This window comes from Falco peregrinus, chromosome 4 (assembly GCF_023634155.1).
Source record: "Falco peregrinus isolate bFalPer1 chromosome 4, bFalPer1.pri, whole genome shotgun sequence".
NCBI classification, from domain to species: Eukaryota; Metazoa; Chordata; class Aves; order Falconiformes; family Falconidae; genus Falco; species Falco peregrinus.
Window position 1 is genome coordinate 90,714,966 of NC_073724.1, and position 22,794 is coordinate 90,737,759.

Below are 22,794 nucleotides of genomic sequence, written 5' to 3' on the forward strand. Positions count from 1 at the left end.
CATATAAAGGTAGCAAAAATGGCATAATTCTACCAGAAACTAGAGACTGTGGAACTGAATAACTGATTGTATTTAACAATCTCCCATTCCATTGCATATGTTGTGTTACAGTGGGCTGAACTGATAAACAGAGAAATGCCATTTCCTTAGAAATTTATAATCTTAAAGGATATAGAACAAACTGCTATATATTTATTGTAGCAGTTATAATTACAGAATACTTGTATGGAATACATATGTACAAAGTAGCAAGTTAACAGAAACGCAGAGCATCTAAAGAATGAGCGATGTCAGTGTGTTTGTTGGGAAATATGCTTGCAGAGCTCTGAGAGACTCTTGTAGTGGTAAGCTCTCCGTCTCAGGAGAGGAAGAATAAGAACTTGACCTCTTCTGCAAACTGTGTTTTTATTGTAGTTCACCTCAGGAGTTTTTCTGAACTCAGAAAAACTGAGTTCAACTCAGTTTTTATTGCAGCTCACCTTCACCTAGGAGAGAAGGTGAGCAGGTCCCACTGTGAGCAGATGCCTGCCAGTCCTGCAGAGCAGCAGAGCCATAGTGGCATGGGACAGAAGTGAAGGCCAGCGTCAGCGCTGCTTTGTGTGGCCGCAGCCTGTAGCGTCATAGACAGGATAAGCTTAAAGATAGAAGTGATGTGTTTCAATGTACCGGTTAATACACCTGAAAAAATGGGTGAACTTTTAAGTCGGTGAAGAAAAGCTAGTCTACTTGGGAGTTTATGTTGCTTTTTCAGATCTACCAGTTAATCTAATAAAAGATACTGCCTCAGCCTACAAAGTTAGTCTTGCTTGTTTTAGGTGTTAAACTAACAAGCTGAGTGGTAAAGCAGAGAAGAGTCATGGAGGGAAAGAAAAAGAGACTGTAATATGCAGCTCAGTTTTTCTGCAGATTTTGGTGGCTGCAAGGAGCCTGTATTTTCAGCTGTCCCAGGAAAGTGCACAGGGAGCAGCACAGTACAGTGGTGTCACCGCAAGGAGAGGACTGGTGCAGTGAGGACAATAGGAAAAGAGAACAGATGAATTTGCTGCTTGGCAGGCCTCTTGTAAGGATGTATTCAGCATGACTGCATCTTCCTACAACCGGATTTGGTCATGTTGGATGCTCTGGTATCCTCTCCCATGTTAGTTTGCCAGTCTTTAGTGAGCACTCATCTTAATATATACATTTTTATCACTCTTGGTTTGAGCTGAAACCAGTGATTCTCTTATTTCTTCTTAGCCATCTGATGAAGATACTATCAGCTTTAATGTTCCGATGTCGGACATCATGGAAGAAGATCACGTTGTAAAGGAAGATTCAGGTCACCGCGCTAACTCAAGAAAAGGTTGGAATGTAGCAACAGTGGAAGTTAAATACGGGGAAATTCTCTTGATACTTCCATGTATAAGACTGTAAATTCAGTTCGAAAAATTCACAGCCCAACAAGCATCAATATTTCAGGGGTCGACAAACATCATCTTTAAATGAAATCAGTTTTATTTGCTGCTATTTTTCCTTGGAATTTTCAGTGTTTAATTTTGCACTGGATAAATGCCTTATTAAACTTTTTTTCGTGCTGATATTCTAGTTGAAAACGGGTATTTTCACTACCTTGTGCAATTTAATTTTTTTTGTAATAAACGCTTACCTATCCAGAAGCTTTGTGCATGCACATGCAGTCATGTAAAAAAGAAAAAAAAGTGTGCTACTTAGAATATTTTTAACTATAATGAATCGAGATCCTTATAGTTATTTTCTGTAACAATTCCAGTGAACTTGTGACATCTTATCTCAAGTATTAAAGTTCTGGTTCTGGCCAGGGGGAGAAAAATGAGAGTTGGTTTAAACCATGCTTCCCAACCAGTAATATAACCAGTGTAATAACTTAATAAAAACATTAACGCAGAATCTGAGTTAGCAATGTACAAAAGCAGAGTCTATTTCTGTAGTTGGACTTCATGCATATATAAAGCTTTATTAATCAAACTCTGCATTACCTCTGGCAAAAAGTAAATCTCTTCAGATTTTACAAGAAGGTGTAATTTTACCTGGATTTTATTAAAGTCACTTGTATATTTCTAAATCATATCTATGCACTGATAAACAATGTTTCTCCAAGGTCTACACATACTAATGAAAAATGGCAGGATGAACTCAGTGAGTTGCATATGGAAACCACATAAATAGGAGGTCAGCCTTTCCTCAGTGTTACATACTAGCTTAAATTAACTTCAGTTGAGATACTCATCAGAATTTAGTAGAATATGAAGTGAGATAGTAAGAGCATTATATCCTATAGTGTTTATTAGCAAACTAGAGAGGGTAAGTTTTAGGATCGGAGTACTTCAAACAGAGGGGAAAATTACTGCCTCATAGCCCTGGAAATAGTATATGTAAGCAAGAGGTTGGCATAGGCTCTGAAGGCTCTGAATAATTTTGTCTGAGTTCTGCTAGGAATTTGAGTTTTTGTTACAGCATAGTGACTCTGCAGTTGCATTAAACTGCAAATCACTGGCTGAAACATTTGAATGTCTTAAAATATTCTGAAGCCGTCCAGCTGTGTTCTTGTATGGATAATGGCAAGACATACCTGGTACAGTTCAAAACTGACTCCATCAGTACCTGTTGTGGTGCTTCTGATCTACAAATGTATGAGCCCAGGGTATTGATTTATTACAATTTTAAAACAAATTGGCATCACTTGTTAAAATGCAAAGGTCTTAATTTGTTTGACGTTTGTAATATGCTTGAAATGTAAACTTTCTTTGGTTTTGAGCTGTATAATTTAATACATTTAAATTATGTTAAGTAACACGTTGAGCTGAACCAGAAATCATTCTTCTATATTTTTTTGTTGTTACTAGTGGAATTCCATCAAGGATCTTCTCACTTGATGGTCAATGATAAGTCAAGAGAAACAGGAAACCAGTTTGATGAATCGGATACTCTTACTACTGAATTCATGAGTTACATTAAGGCAAGTTTGTGACAATTTTAAGTGGGGGGGAAATATCTTCACTACTTTTGTAAGTATAGAGCAAACAGGAATGACAAACTGCAGACATTTTAATGAATAAGCGACTGCATTTGATATTCATTGTCATAAAAGATACAGAAGGCAAAAATAAGCAGGTAGGTTTAAAATGATTATAATTAATCTAGGAAGTCCGCTTACCCATAACGCTTTCTAATATATGTGAGAGTTATCCTTTAACTATGTTTAAGACTTTTAAAAAATGTTGCAGTTATTTTCTGTACTGTTTGCTTTATATTTTGAATTGAGCAATCTTTTCATTTATTACATTTGTAAAAAGCAAGACTTTCCGTGTTAGCTTTGGTGGCTAAAGTTATGCATTAACATTATGGTATTAAAATACATTTTCCTAAATGTTTTAAAATTATAGTAGAATTTGAGACATCTGTAAAGACAAATGATATAAAATCCATTATTCTAGGACCCCACCTCTTACAAGATTTCCTCTCTTGATGAGTTTAGGGAGTATACACTGGCTCTGTTATGAACTTCGTAGATGATAGAGGTGATAGAAAAGTGCTTTTGAATAATTGTAAATGTATTTATGTATATATGTGTGTTTAATGAAGTATGTAAGAAAACACAGGTTACCCATAACAAGAAACTCTGATATTGTACCCATCAGTCTTTTTCATATGTAAAGGTCTGGGTGCCACTTCAGTTTCCTTAAGATGTTTGTTACTGAACACTGGAGCTCTGGGTTGCTGGTTACACATCATAGTTGCTTAATCCATTACTTTTGTCTTTCTGTCATGGTTAATAAGTAGGTGCTTATCAGCCATGTGGCATCTTCCTGGCATATGGCTTCTTGTCACGGAACTATCAAATGGGCTTTCTTTTTGAACTACTTGTCACAATGAGTGATCTTTTAGAAATTGTTGTGTTGTACCATTTTGTTTTTCCCATTTGTGTTGTCATTTACTCATTTTTTTCTGTTTGTGGCATTAGGTTTAGTGGAATCTGTCTAGACATACATGTCTGAGTAAGCTGCAATAATCCATAGAAATGTATTAAGAATCATTAGTGATTGCTGTTGTGTGGTAACTCATGAAATTCACTTGCTTTATTATATAGTAAGGACTGACTGATGAATTTATAGATTACATGTAGTTAGGTAGACTGAGGAATTTTTGGAAGTTTCTGGAGAAATTCTGAGCAAGTGCTAAGAGTTTTTTTTCCTGCGAAAATTTATTTGCTGAATAGTTTTTCTAGATCCTTTATAATGCAAAGGTACTTGAGAGATAGTAGTACTGTACCATTCCTGTGAGCATGATGTCTCCTCTTGATTTATAGGCCAGAAGGGATTATCTAGTATGGATATTTTTAGACTAATTTTCTCCTCCTGCAGAGATTCTTAAGGGGTGCAAAGAGGCATTTTATCACTTCCAACTTCCATCCCTTATAGGAAAAAATGTACTGGGAAGTAATAGCAGAAAGAGAAAGGATGTGGCCTTTCAACCTCTTGGAAACAGACTTCTGGTTCTGCAAAAGATCTCTTTATTTGAGCAATTTTTTTGTCTTTTCTAGTAACAAAACTCTTGCAGATCATCTTTAGCTAGTTGCAGTCTCTGAGGGAGGAGACGCAGAGGACTAGCATTTAAGAACAAATGAGAAAAAAAACCAACAAACTTTTCCTTTTGATAGTTACTGAAGACATGTAGTTATCAGAAATTTTTATTTATATAGTAAATACATATTACTGGTTTTTGCTATTTACAAATACAAATGTGAATTCAGTAGTGTATATTATTATTATTTACAGTTGCTGGATGTTTAGGACACTACAATTTATCTTATATTGGCTTGTTCTTTTGCGACTTCCATACTAAAAAAAGGTTGAAGGATTCCCCGCCCCCTCCCCGATAGTTAAAATCTTATTAGTAGTATTTTTAGATAGTTAAAAAGTTAATAAATTATTGTATGTTTCCTGCATACAGATTTTCAGCAAGTTTGCACATTTTAGGTTAATGAACTAGGTAAAATGGGATAGAATACTTCCATCCTCTCCTGACAAAGGGGTACACACATCTGAAGCTGACCATATATTATATTATGTATACACTTTGTATTTCCTTTTCTTGTTCTTCTGATTTCATCATGTTGATTTTCAGTAGCATACCCTTTGACTATTCCCTTGGGAATGTCCTCTATAATAGTAAGATAATATTATCTAAAATAATGTGTTGCAAGCACTGGTTCAGTAAAATATATATAACTGTATTGAGTTTCAGTATAAGAATATTTCCAGAGTAAGCAGTTTAATTTATTGTCATTTTGATATCTTAATATTATGACAGTTGAGATCAACAACCGGTGACTTGAACAGGTAGTAAATCCATTTTATTCTCAAGATTTTGAATTTGGGGCATTTTCCCTCTTGTGCAGATTTCAGAGTCTGTTGGGTTCTTTTTTTTTTTTTATTTAGTCATGTATTAGAATGCCTTTTGGGACAGTGGGTGTCTTCAAAAATTGAAATTCTGGTTAACTAAACTATACATAAAATCAGTACAACTTGCAGTGCAAAAGAGAAGCTTAATCTTGGAGGATTTAGTAATTTTTCAAATGTTAGTCCTAATTTGTATGGCTTTATTTTATATATATAATTATGCCCAGAGGCTGAGGATCACCTTCTGGAATAAGTGCTGCAGTTTTTGTCATCTTATGATGTGCATCCTTTTTTTGGGGAAAAATCACTACTTCATTCCTGTAAGGAGAAGAAAAAGAATGGCTCTCTATTCATTCTAGTGGGGATTGGCACTGCGAAATGGGCCATCTTTGGAGAATGTTAGAGAAGCTGGCACACTCTTCAGTGACACATGGCAGAGTTGGATAGCATTTATTGGTACAGGGTGATGCGACTGATGTGCCAAACACATGACATAAAGGAGGATAAGCCTCTCTGTTTTCTGCTGTTCATTGTCTACCAGTACAAATGCACATCCATTTAGAGAGCTTCTTTCTTTACCAGCAACTGAACTACTTCAGTGTTTCTGCCTATCTGAGATGAAAAAGAAAAGAAAATTGTAAAGCACCAAATGCAAGCATAAAAGAGAGTCAAGGTTTCTAATAAGTAGTACTTGATATTACAGGTAGGACAGTGGGAGCTCTAATTTACAATACATTGAACCCAAAATAGCTGGCTCTGATACCAATTCTTGCATGCAGCTTTTGATCTGATTTGTTTTTTAAAAAAATATATTCAAGGCTATTAAAACTGTCAAGTAGGAATCCTGTTAATAATTATGGATGGAGTACACAGTTGCTACCATTTGCATATTTAGAATTTCCTTGTCTGTAAACAAATCTGGCTGTGGCAGGAGGTCAAGTAGGAGGAGAGTTAGGGTCGTGCTAGGAGGAGAGTTAGGGTCGTGCTTAATTGAAGCATTGTTTGCATACACCAGGAAAGCACAAGTGAAATCTGGGACACAGAGTAAAGAATTCTCATGCTGCTTGATTTTTTTTTTTTTTTTTTTTTTACTGTTAAAGGAGGGTAAGGGCTGTTGACCTCAATAAAATCTGAACAGTGAATAGAAGATCTGGTAACCAATATCTTAAAAGGGGGTAGAGTGAGGAGTGGAGCATAAGTGTTGGATTGCTGCCACTAGCCACCCTAAGCTGTTACATAAATGAGGTCAGTGCTGAGTCTGAAAGCAAAATTTATCTGCCTACTTAATTGCAAAGTTTAGTTCTCAATATCACTTTGTCTGCTTACAGAGCAGAGCAGCAGAGTGTGATGAATTGCTGAGAATAGAAGAGGACACACAATGGCAAACAGACGAAATGTAAGTATTTTTTATGTATCTATGAGTAATTAGCTATGTCATTTAATTAGATTAACTAGAACTGGTATTTCCTTATTTAATAATTTTGTTGACATGGAGACATGACAGAAGCACAGCATTGCTGCTCTTGTGTGCTCAGTGTTTTACACATTATTGCTAAATTACAACTAATTAATTTGTATGCACCAACAATACTGTAATATTTTTTACCTATGTAGCATGCAAGCCTTTTAATTATGTATTTTGATATTTAATCTGTTAGTGGCATTGGTAAAAAAGGATTTTATTGAAACTTGCAAGATCTAAATTTAATGTGCTTTTTAAAATAATTAATTTAATTGGAAAAAATTCCTCAGTCTTTTTCCTTTTGTCACAATTTTAACCCTAAAGCAATCATTAATTCATAGACATTAATTCAAGAGCAGAGCAAGTGAACATCAGTTGCTGAGGGGAGTGCATAAAGAAAAGGGGATTTAATATGACAATGTAATGTGAAGTTGTCAGTCATCCAAACAGTGGAGTCTGATATGATTTAAAAACAAAAACTAAAAGAAGGGAAAAATAAGTACTTTCTGAAAGACCCTTATTGATAGAACTAACAGGAGACTGTGTTTCTAACCCCAAAAAATAATTAGAGATGTGGAAAAGCAAGAAAAAAGCCTGCTGGTCCATTAAAAAAGATATTTAGTACTTATCTTAAAACAGTACATGTGATGAGTGCAGCCAATGAAAGTCAAATATTGGTAAATAAATTTTCAATTTTAGAAGCCAGTCTGTTTAATTGAATGCTAAAAGTTTTAGTTAATCACATTTGTTTATGTATGTATGCATTAGGTTGGTGGGCTTAGTTAAAGACAAAGTGCTGGAGAATTTTTTTCAGAAGAAATTCCATAAATTCAGCACATAGTAGTGTACACAGAAGCTGTTTTTTCCCCTCTAGTGTTTGCAAGCCAGTTGAAAGATACAGCTCACAAACCGAAATTCAGCCTACCCTTGATAATTGCTGTTGTTCCTCTTTTTTGAACGCTTTTGTTTTCTGTTATAGAATAAATTTATCAGAAGAACAAACTATTGATATAGCAATGATAGAACAACTAAGAGAAGCAGTAGATTTATTACAAGATCCCAACAGGTATGCTTACAATAGCTGATGTGTTAATGTAATGTATTTAAAATTTTTTGACTGACTTTAGAGTTCTTTTTTAACTGATAATTGAAAGGTCTCTGGAGTTATGAGGTGCTTTGTTAGCATACTGATGTTTTTCAGGAGGTGCTTAGATAGCTAAGAAGGAAACTTGCATTCTCTCCCTGAGTATCTAGACAAGATTCCCAGTAAATTAAGAAGGATTTCAGGTATAAAAGAAAACTAAATTTAGAGGTGGAGACACCCCTTAACCATTCATCTCATGTGCACTGCTGTGATATTCTGAAGTTTTGTCTAGGACTGACACATTTCTTGTAGGGTGTATAAACTCTCCTCTGCTTACTCATGCTTGGTGTATTTTGTGGGAAAGGAGAAAGTCTTCTGGCCCAGCTTCATCCCATCTCAGTGGAGCACATAAAGGAGTGTCTGAAATGGTGGTGGGGTTTCTTTAGTCTCACTCTGAAATCAAACGGAGAAAGAGGAAGAAGCAGCTAGAGAAAGATTTTTAGATTACCCCTGACCACAGAAGACAAGGTTTTATAATTTAAGTGTCTCTTTTAAATGGCTAAAGTCAGGTGGCATGACTCTGGATCTGTGAAAAAGCAAAGGAATAAGCATTTGGAAAAAACCAAACCAAAACAAAACACACTTGTCTTACTTCAGAGGACTGACAGGAATGCTGTAGGTAGTTCTGTCCAGATGCTTGCTATTGCTTTTCTTTGTGTAATCACCTTCAGAAATTGGTTAAGTTCATTTCAAAGCTAGGTAACTCATTTTTCTTCGTTACTTCTGTGAGGTAACTAGCTGACAGCTTCATTTTTCTGAAGATTCTACTTCCAGGCTTAATTATCCTTGTTTTTCTCTTTCCTCCCTTGGCCACTTTACCATAGCTGTTTGATCTTGTGACTACACTGTTTTTCAGTTTAAATGGCTATTTTGATACCACTTCTTCACCTAGCAGACCTTTGTACTTTTTAGAACAGAATTTCACTCCTGTTAAAATTTCTAGGGAGACAATTATCTGGCTGTATTTTGAATCATATAAAGAATACTTGAATTCTTGAATCATGTACTAAATACTTGAAACACAAGTATTTTTGCTTAATAAAGTGTCATACAAATTAGGAAAACTTTATAGTTCCTGTGCTTTCTGTGAGATAGTATACCATTGCTTCTGCAGCTCGTATGAGGCTTATTACTTTGTGGGAAAAGTGTTGCAATTAAAAAGTCTGGTTTGGAAAAAAGCGATGTTAAAAAAAAATTTCAGTTGTTAGCCTTATAAATTTTGTCACTTGTTCTTTTGTCAAATATTACCCTAATATTTCCTACATATATAGTTTTTCTTATAAAATTTAAAAGGGCAATAAAATACAGAAAATTAATCTGTTTCTCCATGCATATTCAGATGTTGCTTTCATTAGTAACACTACAGAAAATTTGAAATGTGGCTTTTAAAAATAGCTAATCATGTCATGATGTCCATACTTTCTACTGGATTTCTTTGCATATTGTTGGGAGGGGGGTGGTTGTAGCTGCACTTTCATATTCTAACCTTAAAATTAGTAATTATTTTTAATTTACTGAGCACTATATAGGCTTTTCAATGTATGTCTCCTGTATGTTAACATCCAGACTTACCCAGCAAGATACTCCTGGGTGCCTAATATTTGCCAAATGATGCTGTAGATATTCAATATTCTAGGCCATGGGTTTTTCATAATTTCTTTAATAATTACTGTATTACATGGCAGTTTGGTATATACTGACATTATATGAAGCAGACTGACAAACTTGTGGTTTTCATACTGAATAGTTTTTGTCTATCCAGATCCATAAAGGAATTTAAATGCTTCCATTGCTATTTAGTTTAAGATGCACAAAGGCTTTCATGTGCTTTTAACTTAAACCTAGATCATGTCAAAAATTATAACTTTCTTCTAAGAGGTTTCCTTTGTGCATCAATATAACTCTAATCACCTAGTTGGGATAACCTAGTTGAAATAACTAGCTAGCCAGAATTATCCTTATCTCACACTCCTTTGAGGAGTTAGAAAGAGAAACCATTGTAGGGGCTGAAACAGTAGGTGATGCTGACACACCTAGTGCACTGGCTAGAGCTCAGTGTAGAGCATTTAGATATATATATATTTATATTTATAATTGGAGCTATTTTTGCTAATGTATTTGATTATTAAACTTTTAAAATGCTTGTGCAGTTACTGTTGTCCTAGTGTTCTGCAGAGTTTCAAATTTGCATACCCTATGTGCACATAAGCAGCATTTCAGTTCTCGAAAGGGAAAATATTTCAGTCTCAAACTTTTTCAGTATTTTCAGATGTTTGCTTCACATTCCTATATTTCCTTTCCTATATTCACTGCTTTCTTTCAGATCATTGTCTGTTGTGAATTTATTGTTGTACTGCTTTATTTTCATCCACTGTAAATTAAATGTTGATATCTAACCAGGGCTGTGGCTTCTATTTGAGCACAGGGTGCTAGAGGTTGGATATAGAACTTTATAGTCTGCTAGATAATGGCATGGTTGTTTGTAGCAAACAGGTCATTTTGTTTTGATACAAGCCATTGCTCAAGGTGTCATTTCACAGATTAACGCATTAATAGTGCTTTGACTGAACTGGTGACAGTGAAGCATAAGGAGGCATTTCAGAAAGTTCTTAAGATATAACATTCAGCAGGTTAGAACCATAAGAATAAAGTATTTCATATATCCTTTTGTTTGAAATTAAATACTGAACAGAATGGTTACTAAAGCTATACCCCAGTGCAATATTTTTATTTCAAACCTTGCAGATTAAGCATGGATATTTCAGAGAGCAGTGGTGTGAATCTGTATCCCACGGAACCAGCAACAGCTTTAGAATTTCAGGAGTCTACAGTAAAGTGTGTTTATCTACCTTTTTTAGAGAAAAATAATGCATTTGTTAGATTCATCATATTCAAGTTTTGACACAATGAATCACATATTTGCATTTGTTTATCTTTATACATAGCAGTCAAATGCAGATGGAGATGTCTTCCCTTGGTCAGGTATGTTGAGTGTATCATTACAAAATATTTGGGGGGAAAACATGGGAAATGAGCCAACAATTTCATCAATTATTAATCTACCAGGTAGGGAAGGGAAAAATTTAGTAGGCTGGAGGACAAAACTAATTCTTCTTAAACGTTTTTATGGAACTGCTTTCATTTTTTTATATGTGTATATATAAATTTTTTTTCTGGGTTTATCAGTTAATTTTTCATTTCATTTTTTTTCTCCCTTGTGTGTGACTTTCATGTATGCCAGTTCACAGCACAGTTATGCATACTCATCTACCATCCCACCCCGCTATATTCCTGTTCTGGTGTAGGAGAAGAGTACATTCATTAAGGATAACACAGAAATTTTTTGTACACTAAAAACTATTGTTTTCCCAGAGCATGTCACTGTAGTTACAGAGAGTATATAAAGTATGAGTTTTACAGTGTGATATATGCTGCTTATTATTTGATCTGTATCCTGACTGGTGGACCTGGTATTCTTTATGAAGCCATTTATTTACCTGTTAGCACTGGAACTGCAAGTATATAGTGTCTGCTTACTACTTTGCTTTTCATCACAGTATTTGTAAGAAATACTTCTGAGGTAATGTTATGCCAAAAAAAAAAAAAAAATTCCAGTGATAAACAGTCTAAAGAGTTATTTTTCTTACAGAGAGAAAATGCTGAAGAGGAACTAGAATTTCAGAGGAGGAAGGAGCTGATTATGGAGAAAGCAAAGCCGGAAGGGAGAACTTGTGAAAAGGGTGAAAAATGGTCATTGAATCAGGTATGGAGGTGTCTAGATGCATTAGAAGTGGAAACGTTTGGAACGGATCATTGCATTCTCTCAGTTTGTGCGTGGAGATAATAGTGGGCTTAGGTCCATTGAGGTTGGGTTTTTTTGCCTTAGCGTGAATCTCAAGGTTTGGCTGTGAACAGGAATATGGTTAAGACCAATTTTCAGGAAAAAAACCTGATATAATGGAACTAATAAAAGTCTTTTTCCCAATAAAAACTACGATAGTTGCAGTGGCTGTGTGCCCCTGGAAAAAAAGAAGTCATCTCAAAGTTAGATCTTGAATAAAATGAAACACCTGATTCCTCTTACCCCTCACCCCAAATACTGTTATAGTTATGTAAGCTGCTAAGTTTTTGTTAACAGCACTATTTTTAATTTTTAATGTTTAATGTTGCAAACAGACTGTATATGGGTTGAGATGATAGTTTTAGTTTCAGAAATATCTTAAATGTTGTGTACATTGCAATGATCCAGAAATAACTATTAAAAAATAAATATTTGATGCATATGTTGTTACTTCAGAACTTGTTTGTAGAGGGATTTTTGTGGCTGCTTTTGCAAGAAGATTCTTAGAACAAAATTACATATGTTCTGTCTAAATTAGTAGTACCTTAATATGGTCTATCTTATCCAGACATAGACTGAATCTGGTTTATCTTGATGCTTCTCAAATATTTTTAGTATAATCATCATTACCATCAAATATTCCTATGATATCATTGTGATTCTGTTAGTCCTAATTTTGTCTTTGTTTTTTTCTTTAAAATACCAAATTTACAAAAATTGAGTTGATTAATCTCTTTTGTTATATTGTCATACGTTGGGGTTACTACACTTTATTTGGAACAGTTCTTACTACATTGCTGACACTAACAGATAAGGTTAATTCACTGTCAAAACTGTGTGTGGTCTCGCTTTTGATGAACTGTTTAACAAGAACACTGCTGATTCACTTTCAAGAACCTTTTAAAAAGAAAAAAAGAAATCTTTCTAAACAGTTGCAGAGGGTCTGATGTGAACTGTTAGCAGGTGAAAGCCGTAGGCGTGTTCCATGAAATTGAGACATGTCTTGCAAGGGCAAGTTTTTAAATCATGCTACATTCTCTGTAGCACAGTAAGCACTTCTGTTACTTCTTGTGATACTCAATCAATTCAATTTAGCGTAAATTCAAAATTCTGACTAGTGATTTACGTGCTGTGAGAGAGTTTAGGCCTGCAACATAGGAATAATTAGCAGGTCTGTCACAAGAACATAGTCCCTGAGCACAGGAGTGCTCAAGCATGAAAGTCCCCAGGTAGAGCTGGCTGGGATCAGGTGAATAAGATTAATAAGCTGAAGAATTTTTTTTTAAGCTTGAAAAGGAGCCAAGAAAGGTCATGAAGTAAAATGAGTGTAATCCCATCTCGTTAACTTTTGGAAAGCTCGGTGACTGTTGGCACCAAGTGTTCCAAGTGCTGTCTTTTGTTTCATTTGTTATTGATAAAGAAAAAAAAAAGACCCTAAGGAAATTATTTTGAATTGAATTATAATTTGGTTTTACTTATGCCAGCTGTGTTTCAGCTGAGTTATGATTGATGCAGAATTAATGGTTGTATTTTGTAGTTGTTAACGTGATTTACATGTTTCCAGTTTAACTATAGCAGAAGTGGTAACAAAAGGTATGTTATATTGCAGTTATAAAATGAGCTGCTTACGGAATACTTCTCTCTTCAAATCTATATTAAAAAATCTATATTTGCATCTTAAACTCTTGGTGATAGTTCAATTACAAAATCTGTGAAACAAAATTGGATACTGCATTTGAACCAACATATGTTAACATCTTATAAATGCAGTTAGGATTGAGACTAAAAAATGAATGACAAATCTGTGTGATTAATCTCCACAAGGTTTTTGTGAATGTTGTTCATCTAGCAATAAAATATTATTCATGAAAATTGATTCAGTGAAAAAAATATTAATTAAGTACTCATGTATATCTGAGTATCATGAATAAAATATCCTGTTGTGGTGTACCACTAATATAGTTGCTGAATTTTATTATTTTTTTTCCTCTCCCTGCCCCTTTTCGAAACATGCAGAATGATCTGATTGTTTGGAATGCTAGTGGGCAAACCTCCCACAATGAGGTAAGATGCTAATGCCATTTGTTTATCTCTTACGGGTTTTACCTGGTTCGTATGGGTCTGCCTATGGTTCATACACTAAACAAAGAATGTAATTGAGTATCACAGAAAATATAACTGAGTTCATCAGTAATTGGCCTGTGGTTTATTCTTGTTGTTGTAAGGATTTACCAGGGAATAGAAATACACTTTCTAATAAGCTTGTTTCTGAGTTATGTAGTTTAGTATAAAACATTTTATTTTTTTTACATTTTGTTTGTTCTGCCACATTTTCTTTTTTTGACTCTTCCTTGTTTCAGAAGTTTTTTCTATTGGTTTTAACGAAATTTCTTTTTGCACAGTTGTCATGTTCTTGATTAGTTTTCAGAGGGGAGTCTGATTTTACTGATTCTGTTGCTTTCACAGTGTAAATCTTAGAAGGTCAAAAAAGGAAACTGTAGGGAGCTCCTTATGGAGATCTTTTATCTTTATATTTTCTGTGCAGAAATAGAGCTTCTCCCTTTGCACTGCACTGTGTATGAGCATCTTGTAAATTCTTGAGCACCCACCCAGCCACCTTCTACCAGTCTTGGTGATGGGACTCCTGTGGTTTCTGGCTCCCTGAGGAATGACTTTTTAAATAGGATTCCCATTACGGAGCTTGGTTATGGACTCTTCCTATGTTACCATTGGTGGTATGATTATACCTCATGTTCTCCTGTATGCCACCACTCCACTCCTCCTGCTGCAGCTGTTCACCCCTGACCCTGAACTAGGCTATATTGCTCTGAGGTGAATGCTGAATGTCCTCTTCTGCTTTTTAGTTAGAAATTCAGTGTTGCATGGAAAATACCATGCTGAATGGCAATTAATTCTGTGAAAGAAACAAACATAACTAAGGAAAAAACATGTCTTTGTTTTTCTAAATGTTCTATGCCACAAAAATGTACATTTGATGGAACCAAATGATTACATGGGAGAAAACTGAGAAACAATTGAGCTTATTTATAGCTAGGGGTAATATCTTGCAGTCTTTGGTCAGAAACTCATCTTTTCCAGCAAAGGAATAGGATGCAATAAAAAAAGAGAGAATGTCATAGGTTTGAGGCTATATTGTGATCAGATTATGGTGATACAGTTGTAGCATGCAGTATTGTTACCTTTTGCATTTTATATAGTCAGTTGTGCTGAGATTTTCTGGATGTTACTCTTACTTAGATTCATGTTCTTGAATTACACAGAGCAAGGATAAAAGTCCAACAATGTCTCCTACTACAAACACCACGATCCCTTTTGGCCTGAAGCCACGCTCAGGTAATGTGGGAAAGAAAATCAACCATATTGTATGTGCTCTTTCTTTTTTTACATCTGTGTTATTAATATATGTCTGTATTTTTTTCCCTTAAGAAGGCACTAATGAAACATTTTCTGTACAACAGCTAAAAGAAGATTAGAATATTTTAAGGTTATAGGTTTTAATAGATTGAATTTGTTACACATATGTATTCGGCACATTATATATGGATTAATTTTCATCCTTGTGAATAATTAGATGTTTTATAAAATTATATGTATGTATGTTTAAAAATGTGTGTCTGTGTTTAAATACACATACTTTATACATATATGCATATATATCATCTGTGCTGACATATACTAATTGAAATACAATTTTTACTTTACAGTTCAGATATTGCTGAATAAATACACGTGAATAATTAGGCTCTTTTTGAAAACGCGTATGCATTTCTCTGAAAATTGCTCATTGCAGTGAGCTTTTCAGTAGTTATGCTTGTGTAAGGATGATTAGATGTTTACTTCAGCCAGCAGCTGAGTTTAATGAATTTGCAGTGCACTAAATCTGCATAACTATCAATCTTTTAATCAAGCAGCAGTTTATTTAAAACAAACAAGCAAACAACATTCCCCCCCCCCCCCCACCACCAAAACCCCTCTCACAAAAAAACCCTATAGATGTATTTGAGGGCTTGGATAACAGCTTCCTTTAAAAACAATTAGCTACACAATTAAACTCACTTTTTATATTCTCTGTGCTGAGGTAGTCAATGTTGTTAAGTCATCTCACATCACCTTTGAAGAGTAACTGCAGGTTTTTCAGTATGTTCCAGCATCCTAACACTGTAATTCTGTTTTATCTCATTCACCACAAATGCTTTTAATAAAATGCTGGTAAACCACTACAAGCTTGTAGTTTCCATAACAAAATGTCTTGGCAATAATGGCAGCAGTTTCATATTTGAATGTTTAAGAAATTGTACCCATAGATATGTTTTTTTTAAAGAAAAGGTTTTAAAAGCAAATAAAATGGTATTGAACCAACCTTGTTTCATGAAAAGGATTTTTCAAATTTTTCACGCATTTATGATTCACAGTTTGACAGATCACTTGTATTTCTTAGTTTGTTGGACTGTTAAACTCTGGCTCTATTCTTGTATGCTCCGGGTGCTTTAGATATGTTGCTACTTATATATTTAAAGTGTGGGTTAAATGATGAGCAAATGAGTCCTTTCAGGATTTGGAAAAAAAATAATCCATTGAGTAATATTGCACAGTCCAGTGGCAGCATTTTCCTCGATGGTATTACTGCAAGATTTGTGAAGGCAAAGAGGCCCATGCCATGTTGCAGCTTTCACAGGATGTAGCCGATGTTCTGCTGAGCTGCCAATGAAATCTGCTGCCGGGGACTGGAACCAGTGCTGTGCAAGAGAATGCAAGACTGTGGCTTCTCGTTCAAGCAATAGTTTAACATGTGCTTCTGGATGTTGGTATATCAGTGTGCCAAGATTTCCTATACTTAATTACTCTAATAGGTCAGGGCAAAATACCCTAGTGAATCTTTTTTTAGAGGATTTCTAGTAAGACTGGATTGCGATGGTTGTTGCAGTCCTTTGCAACAAATCCTCCAAGTCGCATGATGAAAGACCAAATGTGCACAACTACTACAGTTCTTCCCCTCACTATGTTGCAGCTGTATATAGCCTCTTTGAATACCCAAGTCAATCGGTTATAAGCTGTTGATTTCGTACATTGTACCAATTCAAATTCATACATTTGAATCATTTTGAGAATGCCAATACAATAGTGTATTTTGGTTACAGCTGTTGCAGAAAACTCAATAACCTGAATTTATTTTCCTTTCCATGTTATACATTAAAGAGTCACCATGCTTGAGCCATTACTGCACAATCTTTCACCTCATCACATCCAGTTTCAGTCATTTTACCTTAAATTTATACCACAGTAAGACAGGGGAATATGCCAACAGTAAAACTTTAGGTCCAACCTCAGATAAAAAGACAGTATATTAGCTGTGCAGCGCAATGTAACAAAGTGAAACCTTGGAAAGGGGTAGTGAAGCTGCATGTTGTTCCCTCTCCTGCTCCCACCCTGGAATTACTTTAAAAGTAGCATTAAAGTTAGTTTTGCTAACATACAAGAATAATTTACATGTAAAAGTAGTACATGACCAAAAATACTGGTATGTTTAAATCCTGCATGTTTTTCCCATTAAAGCTGGTTAGTTTGCTATGTCTCTAGTTTCTTCACTGTTATTTCCTTTAAAACTTTGTGCAGGTTTGGTGTGAGTTGAACCACCCTACCGCTGTCTGAATTTGAACTTATTAATTATGTACTGCTTTATTGCCCTAGAGCTGAGCTAGTCTAGGGGTTCAGCAATTCTGTGATCCAGGAAAGTTTTTCAGCTCAGTTTGTAGTTTAAGTTCTTCATGGCCTTAGGGGAAACTTTAAAACTAACTGAAAATGAGTTTTAGCTATTTAACTTGATTAGCGCTTACATTTGAATTACTTGCTTCTATAAATCTTTTAAATATAAGTGCCAGATAAAAAGAACATTAAAGTGTTCTAACACTCTTAAGTGTACATCACAATCTGTGGAAAAAATAGTGGCAAATTTTCAATGAAAATATATGCAACTGTACCTTTCTGAAATGGGAGAGTTTATGTTCACTGTGTTTATTTTCATCTCTTCTGAATGAATGTTGCTTTCTATTTGACCACTCCTCTGCCCCGTCGTTGTTTCATAATGATTTATGTCTCTTGGAAGGGTGAAAGTAAACAGTTCTAGATTTCTAGTAAGGATTCCAGGTTTTTTGAAGTACACACACAAATGGAAGTGCTTCCAGAGGATAAACCACAGTGGCTTAAACTTCTGTGCTAGTACATACTGCTATGTGTTCAGGACTGCAAGTCCTTTTATTCTTTCATTTTAAAGTTAGGCAAAACACTGGGAAAATTTGTATCTGATGGCTGACATCAGATATGCTTTGAAAATGCTTTGAAAGGTAATGAATATGTTTTGATGTCTTGACAGATTATTTTCAAGGGTCTGATCTTTATGTAGCAGGTAAAAACAGAGAGGATTTCTTAATTTTTCAGAATATTTCCTCCTGTATTTTAAATACTTTCATAGAGTATGGGCTTCTCAAATTCATGTTAATTTTGAAAAACTTAAAAAATTACAATTGAAAAGAACCAATGATTACAAATTTTATTAGAACTATAGTTTTGCCCTTGGGAAGTGCTTTTGCTGTCTGAAAAGAATGACTCAAAATAGTTAATAAATTTAAACTCTTTGTGCATGACTCGTGAATTGATTAAAATGTTCAGTGGTGCTAACTGTCGAAACTGAGTGTTACAAAGTTCTTGCCACAATATCTTTAATATGCCAGACCTTCAAGCCTGAACATCTACTAATACATCTTTCAGTACTCAAGAATATTTTTCCTTTTGTTCTGTGCCATTTTGAGGTCACTATGTTTCATAGTTTCTGCTGAACAAGGTGACAGCAATACAGAAAAATGAAAATATTGTACTTTCAGAGGCTAAAAGCAGCACTGACAAAACTCAAAATCGCAGAGCAGTTTGTATTGTGAAATCAAAAGTTGTTCCCTTGCAACTGTTTACTTAGCATAATCTTACTCATTAACCCAGTGTTTGTCTAATGTCTAATATCTGGATATTTACTCCTTCCGTTTGTTTCCTTCCCTAACTGCACTATCCGTGTACTTTGGAAAATAACGAGAATCCTAATTGACAGCATACTTAAAGACTTTTATCATTTGCCATGAATCTGTATTCTGTTACCCACTGTTTACTTTGCTCAGAGTTTAAGTTGTGCTGACTCTCAGATTCAGCTGACCTGGTGTCCCAATAGCCAGAAGCAGTAAAAAGCTGGCTTTGGAAAAAGGTATGATGGCTAAAGAGAGAGAACTCTTGAACTGTTGAGTGTGAAGAAAATTTCAAGGTGGAGTTTTATACCACACTGTCTGAATTATCATGTTAATACAATTTCCAGAATTGTGGGAAGGAGAAAGTTCATGTGATTAAGTTCCTTATGATTATTAGTTTGGAATGGTAAAATATAGGGACATTCTGTGCTCACTGAAACTTTACCTTGGAGTTTCTCCTAATATTAAATGGTTTTAGCTGCTTTTTTTATCTACATGGTCATTTTAAATTGATTTAGGGTTATGGCTTAGCATTTAGAGTAGAGGTAGTTTATAATCAGTTTAGTTTGTTGCTTGTGTGGGGGATTCAGTAGATAAAACATGGAAATACGTGTAGGAAACCAAGAAATGAGTGAGTTCATAATTTTTGTGGCAGAAGTGGTAAGGAACATCATGATCAGATACAGGAAAATCTCATTAAGGTGTGACATCATTGTGAAGGGCAAAGAAAGAGAGGCTTAAATTCTGTGTCAGCAAATAGGAAACCAGGGGGAAGCTTTGAAAGGATGGGTGATGTGCTGAAGACAAGCAGGGAGGAGATTTTAAGGATGTTGGTGTCCAGTTCTGAAACACTGTAGAATGGAGGCTTGAGGAAAGTTTGGGCAGAAATCCTTGCCACAATCAAGACAGGAGACAGAAATGCAGAGTAGATGAGAAAGGAATAAAAATGTCTGCTGAAAGATTTGAGGAACAAGTAAGAGGTGTTGTCATGACTGGTTGAAGGAGAAAAGGCAGAATGGATGGAGAATAGGGACTGTATTGCTGTGCAAGTTGAGCTCCATAATGAGTTGATGGATGGTCATGAACTGTCATCTGGCGATGACTGTTTTACAGTCATCTGGTGAATAGTCTTCAGACTCTGTTGCAGCTTCTGTAGAAATGTGCAATTCTACATGCTTTATGGAGCCCAGCTGGATCATTACTGAACTCACGTTTGTTAGAAGACTGTCTACAGTGCGGGTTTGCCAAGGCTCGTGGTGCAGACTCAGGATCATCCTTTGGAATTCTTGTATGTCACTTCTTGTCCCTGGAAAGTCTGTAAAAGTTGCAGAGGACCAGAACTTTCCTTCGGTGGGGGGCCCATTGTAGCTTTGAACTTATTGCTGGAGAGAGTCAGCAAGAAATGAAAGTAGTGCTGCATGTACTATTAAGTGAATTAAATAAAAAGAAAATGTAGTACATGTACTTACAGAACATATTTCAACAGAATGAGAGTCCAAGGGATAATATAGTTGCTACTGATAAAAATCAACTAGGAAGTTGTAATGTAATAATATTTTTATATGGATGTGTAAATTTTCTTGTCTTTGGGGGAGGAAGTGTTCATATTACATGGTTACCAAAAATACCAAAATTCTTATTCTCTGAACTTTGCATTGCGGAACTTCATAGCTGATATGTTTACCCCCTGATTCACAGAGTCAAGGTTTTTTTGTCAAGCTAAAATGTAAAATCTGTGGGTACTTTTTCTTAAAACTTGGTTGAAAAGAAGTTGTATGAAGGGCTATGGTTACAATGAACTTGCTAAGCTTAACAGCCTTAACTGCGCATATAATGTATGATTTGCAAGTACTAACATATAACTTTTCATTCTTTTTATTCTGCACCATCTTTCATTCTTTTCTCAAAAATTACACATTTTATATTAATCACCTTTGAATTACATCTTTGTCATTACCATACAATCCTAATGCCATATATGAAATGCTGCTGCCCACTTTTATCCCTTCTCTGGTCCTTACACCACCGTGGCTGGACTGGCTGTCACTCCCCTCCAGCAGACCCATCCCTCAGTCTTTCTCCTATTTCCTTCAACACACTTACACAGGCACAAACATGGGACAACTTTAGCTACAGTATCCCATCTGAAGGAGACAGTGACAATGGTAGGTGTTCCATATATAATTTACTTAATTTTGTTTCCAGAAACCTGAATATATGGCAAATGCTCCATGTGGCTAAGGATGAAAGATGGTACTCTTGAGGGAATGTTTATAAGACTCAACACCTCAGAGGATGCATGTTAATTTATTGTAGAATACATATTATTAAAACTAAATGACTGACATGTGTCACTGTTTTCAAGTCTGGCAAAAACACTTTTCCCATGACATCTGCTCCAAGAACTATTTCCAACATAGGTTTATTTACTTACTTTATTTTCAAGCATTTATAAAAGTTGTACTCAAACAACAATTAGTTTTGCTGCTGTCTTTTCTGCATTTTTTTATTTATTATTTTTTGAGAGGTACTGACTGTTAATGAAAATATCCTGCTCCCATCAGCAGTTTTTGATGCAGATGCATAACTAACTTCATTAGAAGATAAATCCTTGAAGAAATAAAGCTGAAACAATCAGCTAAGCAAAAATAGTAGGTTTTGTCCGACAGAATCTGTTAGTAAGCGGTCAGACTTCTCTTATGTGTAGTGAAGACGAGGTACCTTAGTGGACTTTGCTGCTTTTGTTTCATTTTTCTCCAGGGTGTCATTGTTGAGTCATGGCTTTAATATGCAAAGCTGGCCATGTTTGGGCTATCAGGATCTTATAATGCATTAATACTTAAATGTCAGATGGAAGAAACAGACCCTAGACAATTAAACTGTTTGTAATTATTGGATAGGGAGATGATTTATTTTTTTTAAAGTAGGACTTTTGTTCTTCCAGTTGCCCTAAATTACAAGGGTGTTTAGGTATTAGAAGGCAGTGAACCTGTCAGAAGCATCAGATTGAAACCAAGACCACAAATCTTGAATGATAAATACCAGCATTCGTAGTTCAGTCCATTACTTGACAGTACTTTCTATTGCCAGAGTGTTCTTGTATATAAACCCATAAAAGACAGCGTATGTAAGGAATTGGCTTTGTAAAGGAAATACGTATGGAATATAAGAATTGTGATAATGGTAAGTGGAAAAACTGAATTTAGTTCAGGATGGTATGAAGCCATCTTCATGTTTCGCTGATGAATATTCTAACAAAGAAAGCTAGAGGTACTTCTATTGGTGCAGAATTTGATTTGTAATCTGGATTTGCTATTGTTTTGTTCTTCTAAATAAAACGAGCAGTACAGACTAGCATGTGCTTGTGCATTTGGAAGAGATAAATGTCTCATGCCATTCAAATCTTAAGCCAAATGCAAATACTAGTGGTTACCTTGGGCTGTTAGACAGAAAACTGCTTTTACAACTATATTTTTTTTTATTCAGGTTTTACAACTATAATTTTTTTTTATTCAAGACTGTTGCCTTTCTGTTTAGAGTTTATCTAAGGTGTATCTTCCTATGGTAGGAAGTAAAATGGACCAAAGACCATTCTCTGGTGGTGAGGTTAGTTGGCAGAGCATGATTCAAACACATACCTAAGCACTCTTACTTTCCAAAACAGGATGGCTACCTTTAGGTAATGTCCTTTGCCTGTGCTATTCCTCAAGCTATACCTAGATATTGTGTGGAAAAGAGGTGGGTTTGCACTGACCAAAACTGTACCAGGAAGCAATGTTCACAGTATTAATGTGTGCAGGCTTGCGAGTATAGGTGTAGCCTTTGATGTAGAAAAGCCATGCATCAATGTAGCATCTTAACTTCATATCATCTTTAATGTAACTATCTGGCATCAGCTTTGC

General features: G+C 35.2%; 1 protein-coding gene across 7 annotated transcripts in view; it reads left to right on the forward strand.

Annotated features, from left to right (window-relative positions):
- LRCH1 (leucine rich repeats and calponin homology domain containing 1) overlaps positions 1-22,794 on the forward strand; it is a 133,551-nt gene that overhangs the window by 80,001 nt on the left and 30,756 nt on the right. For 3 of the 7 annotated variants that reach the window (XR_008747018.1, XR_003555678.2, XM_055802886.1), the window contains exons 8-16: positions 1,237-1,342; positions 2,862-2,974; positions 6,746-6,813; positions 7,859-7,945; positions 10,769-10,858; positions 10,969-11,005; positions 11,673-11,786; positions 13,881-13,928; positions 15,146-15,218. Coding sequence is in view for 1 of the 7 variants with exons in the window: in XM_055802886.1 (XP_055658861.1) it covers positions 1,237-1,342; positions 2,862-2,974; positions 6,746-6,813; positions 7,859-7,945; positions 10,769-10,858; positions 10,969-11,005; positions 11,673-11,786; positions 13,881-13,928; positions 15,146-15,218 (736 nt within the window). In the remaining 6 variants the exon portion in view is untranslated. The remainder of the gene's footprint in view (positions 1-1,236; positions 1,343-2,861; positions 2,975-6,745; positions 6,814-7,858; positions 7,946-10,768; positions 10,859-10,968; positions 11,006-11,672; positions 11,787-13,880; positions 13,929-15,145; positions 15,219-22,794) is intronic. The other 4 variants (XR_008747014.1, XR_008747015.1, XR_008747016.1 and 1 more) reach the window with 4 other exon arrangements.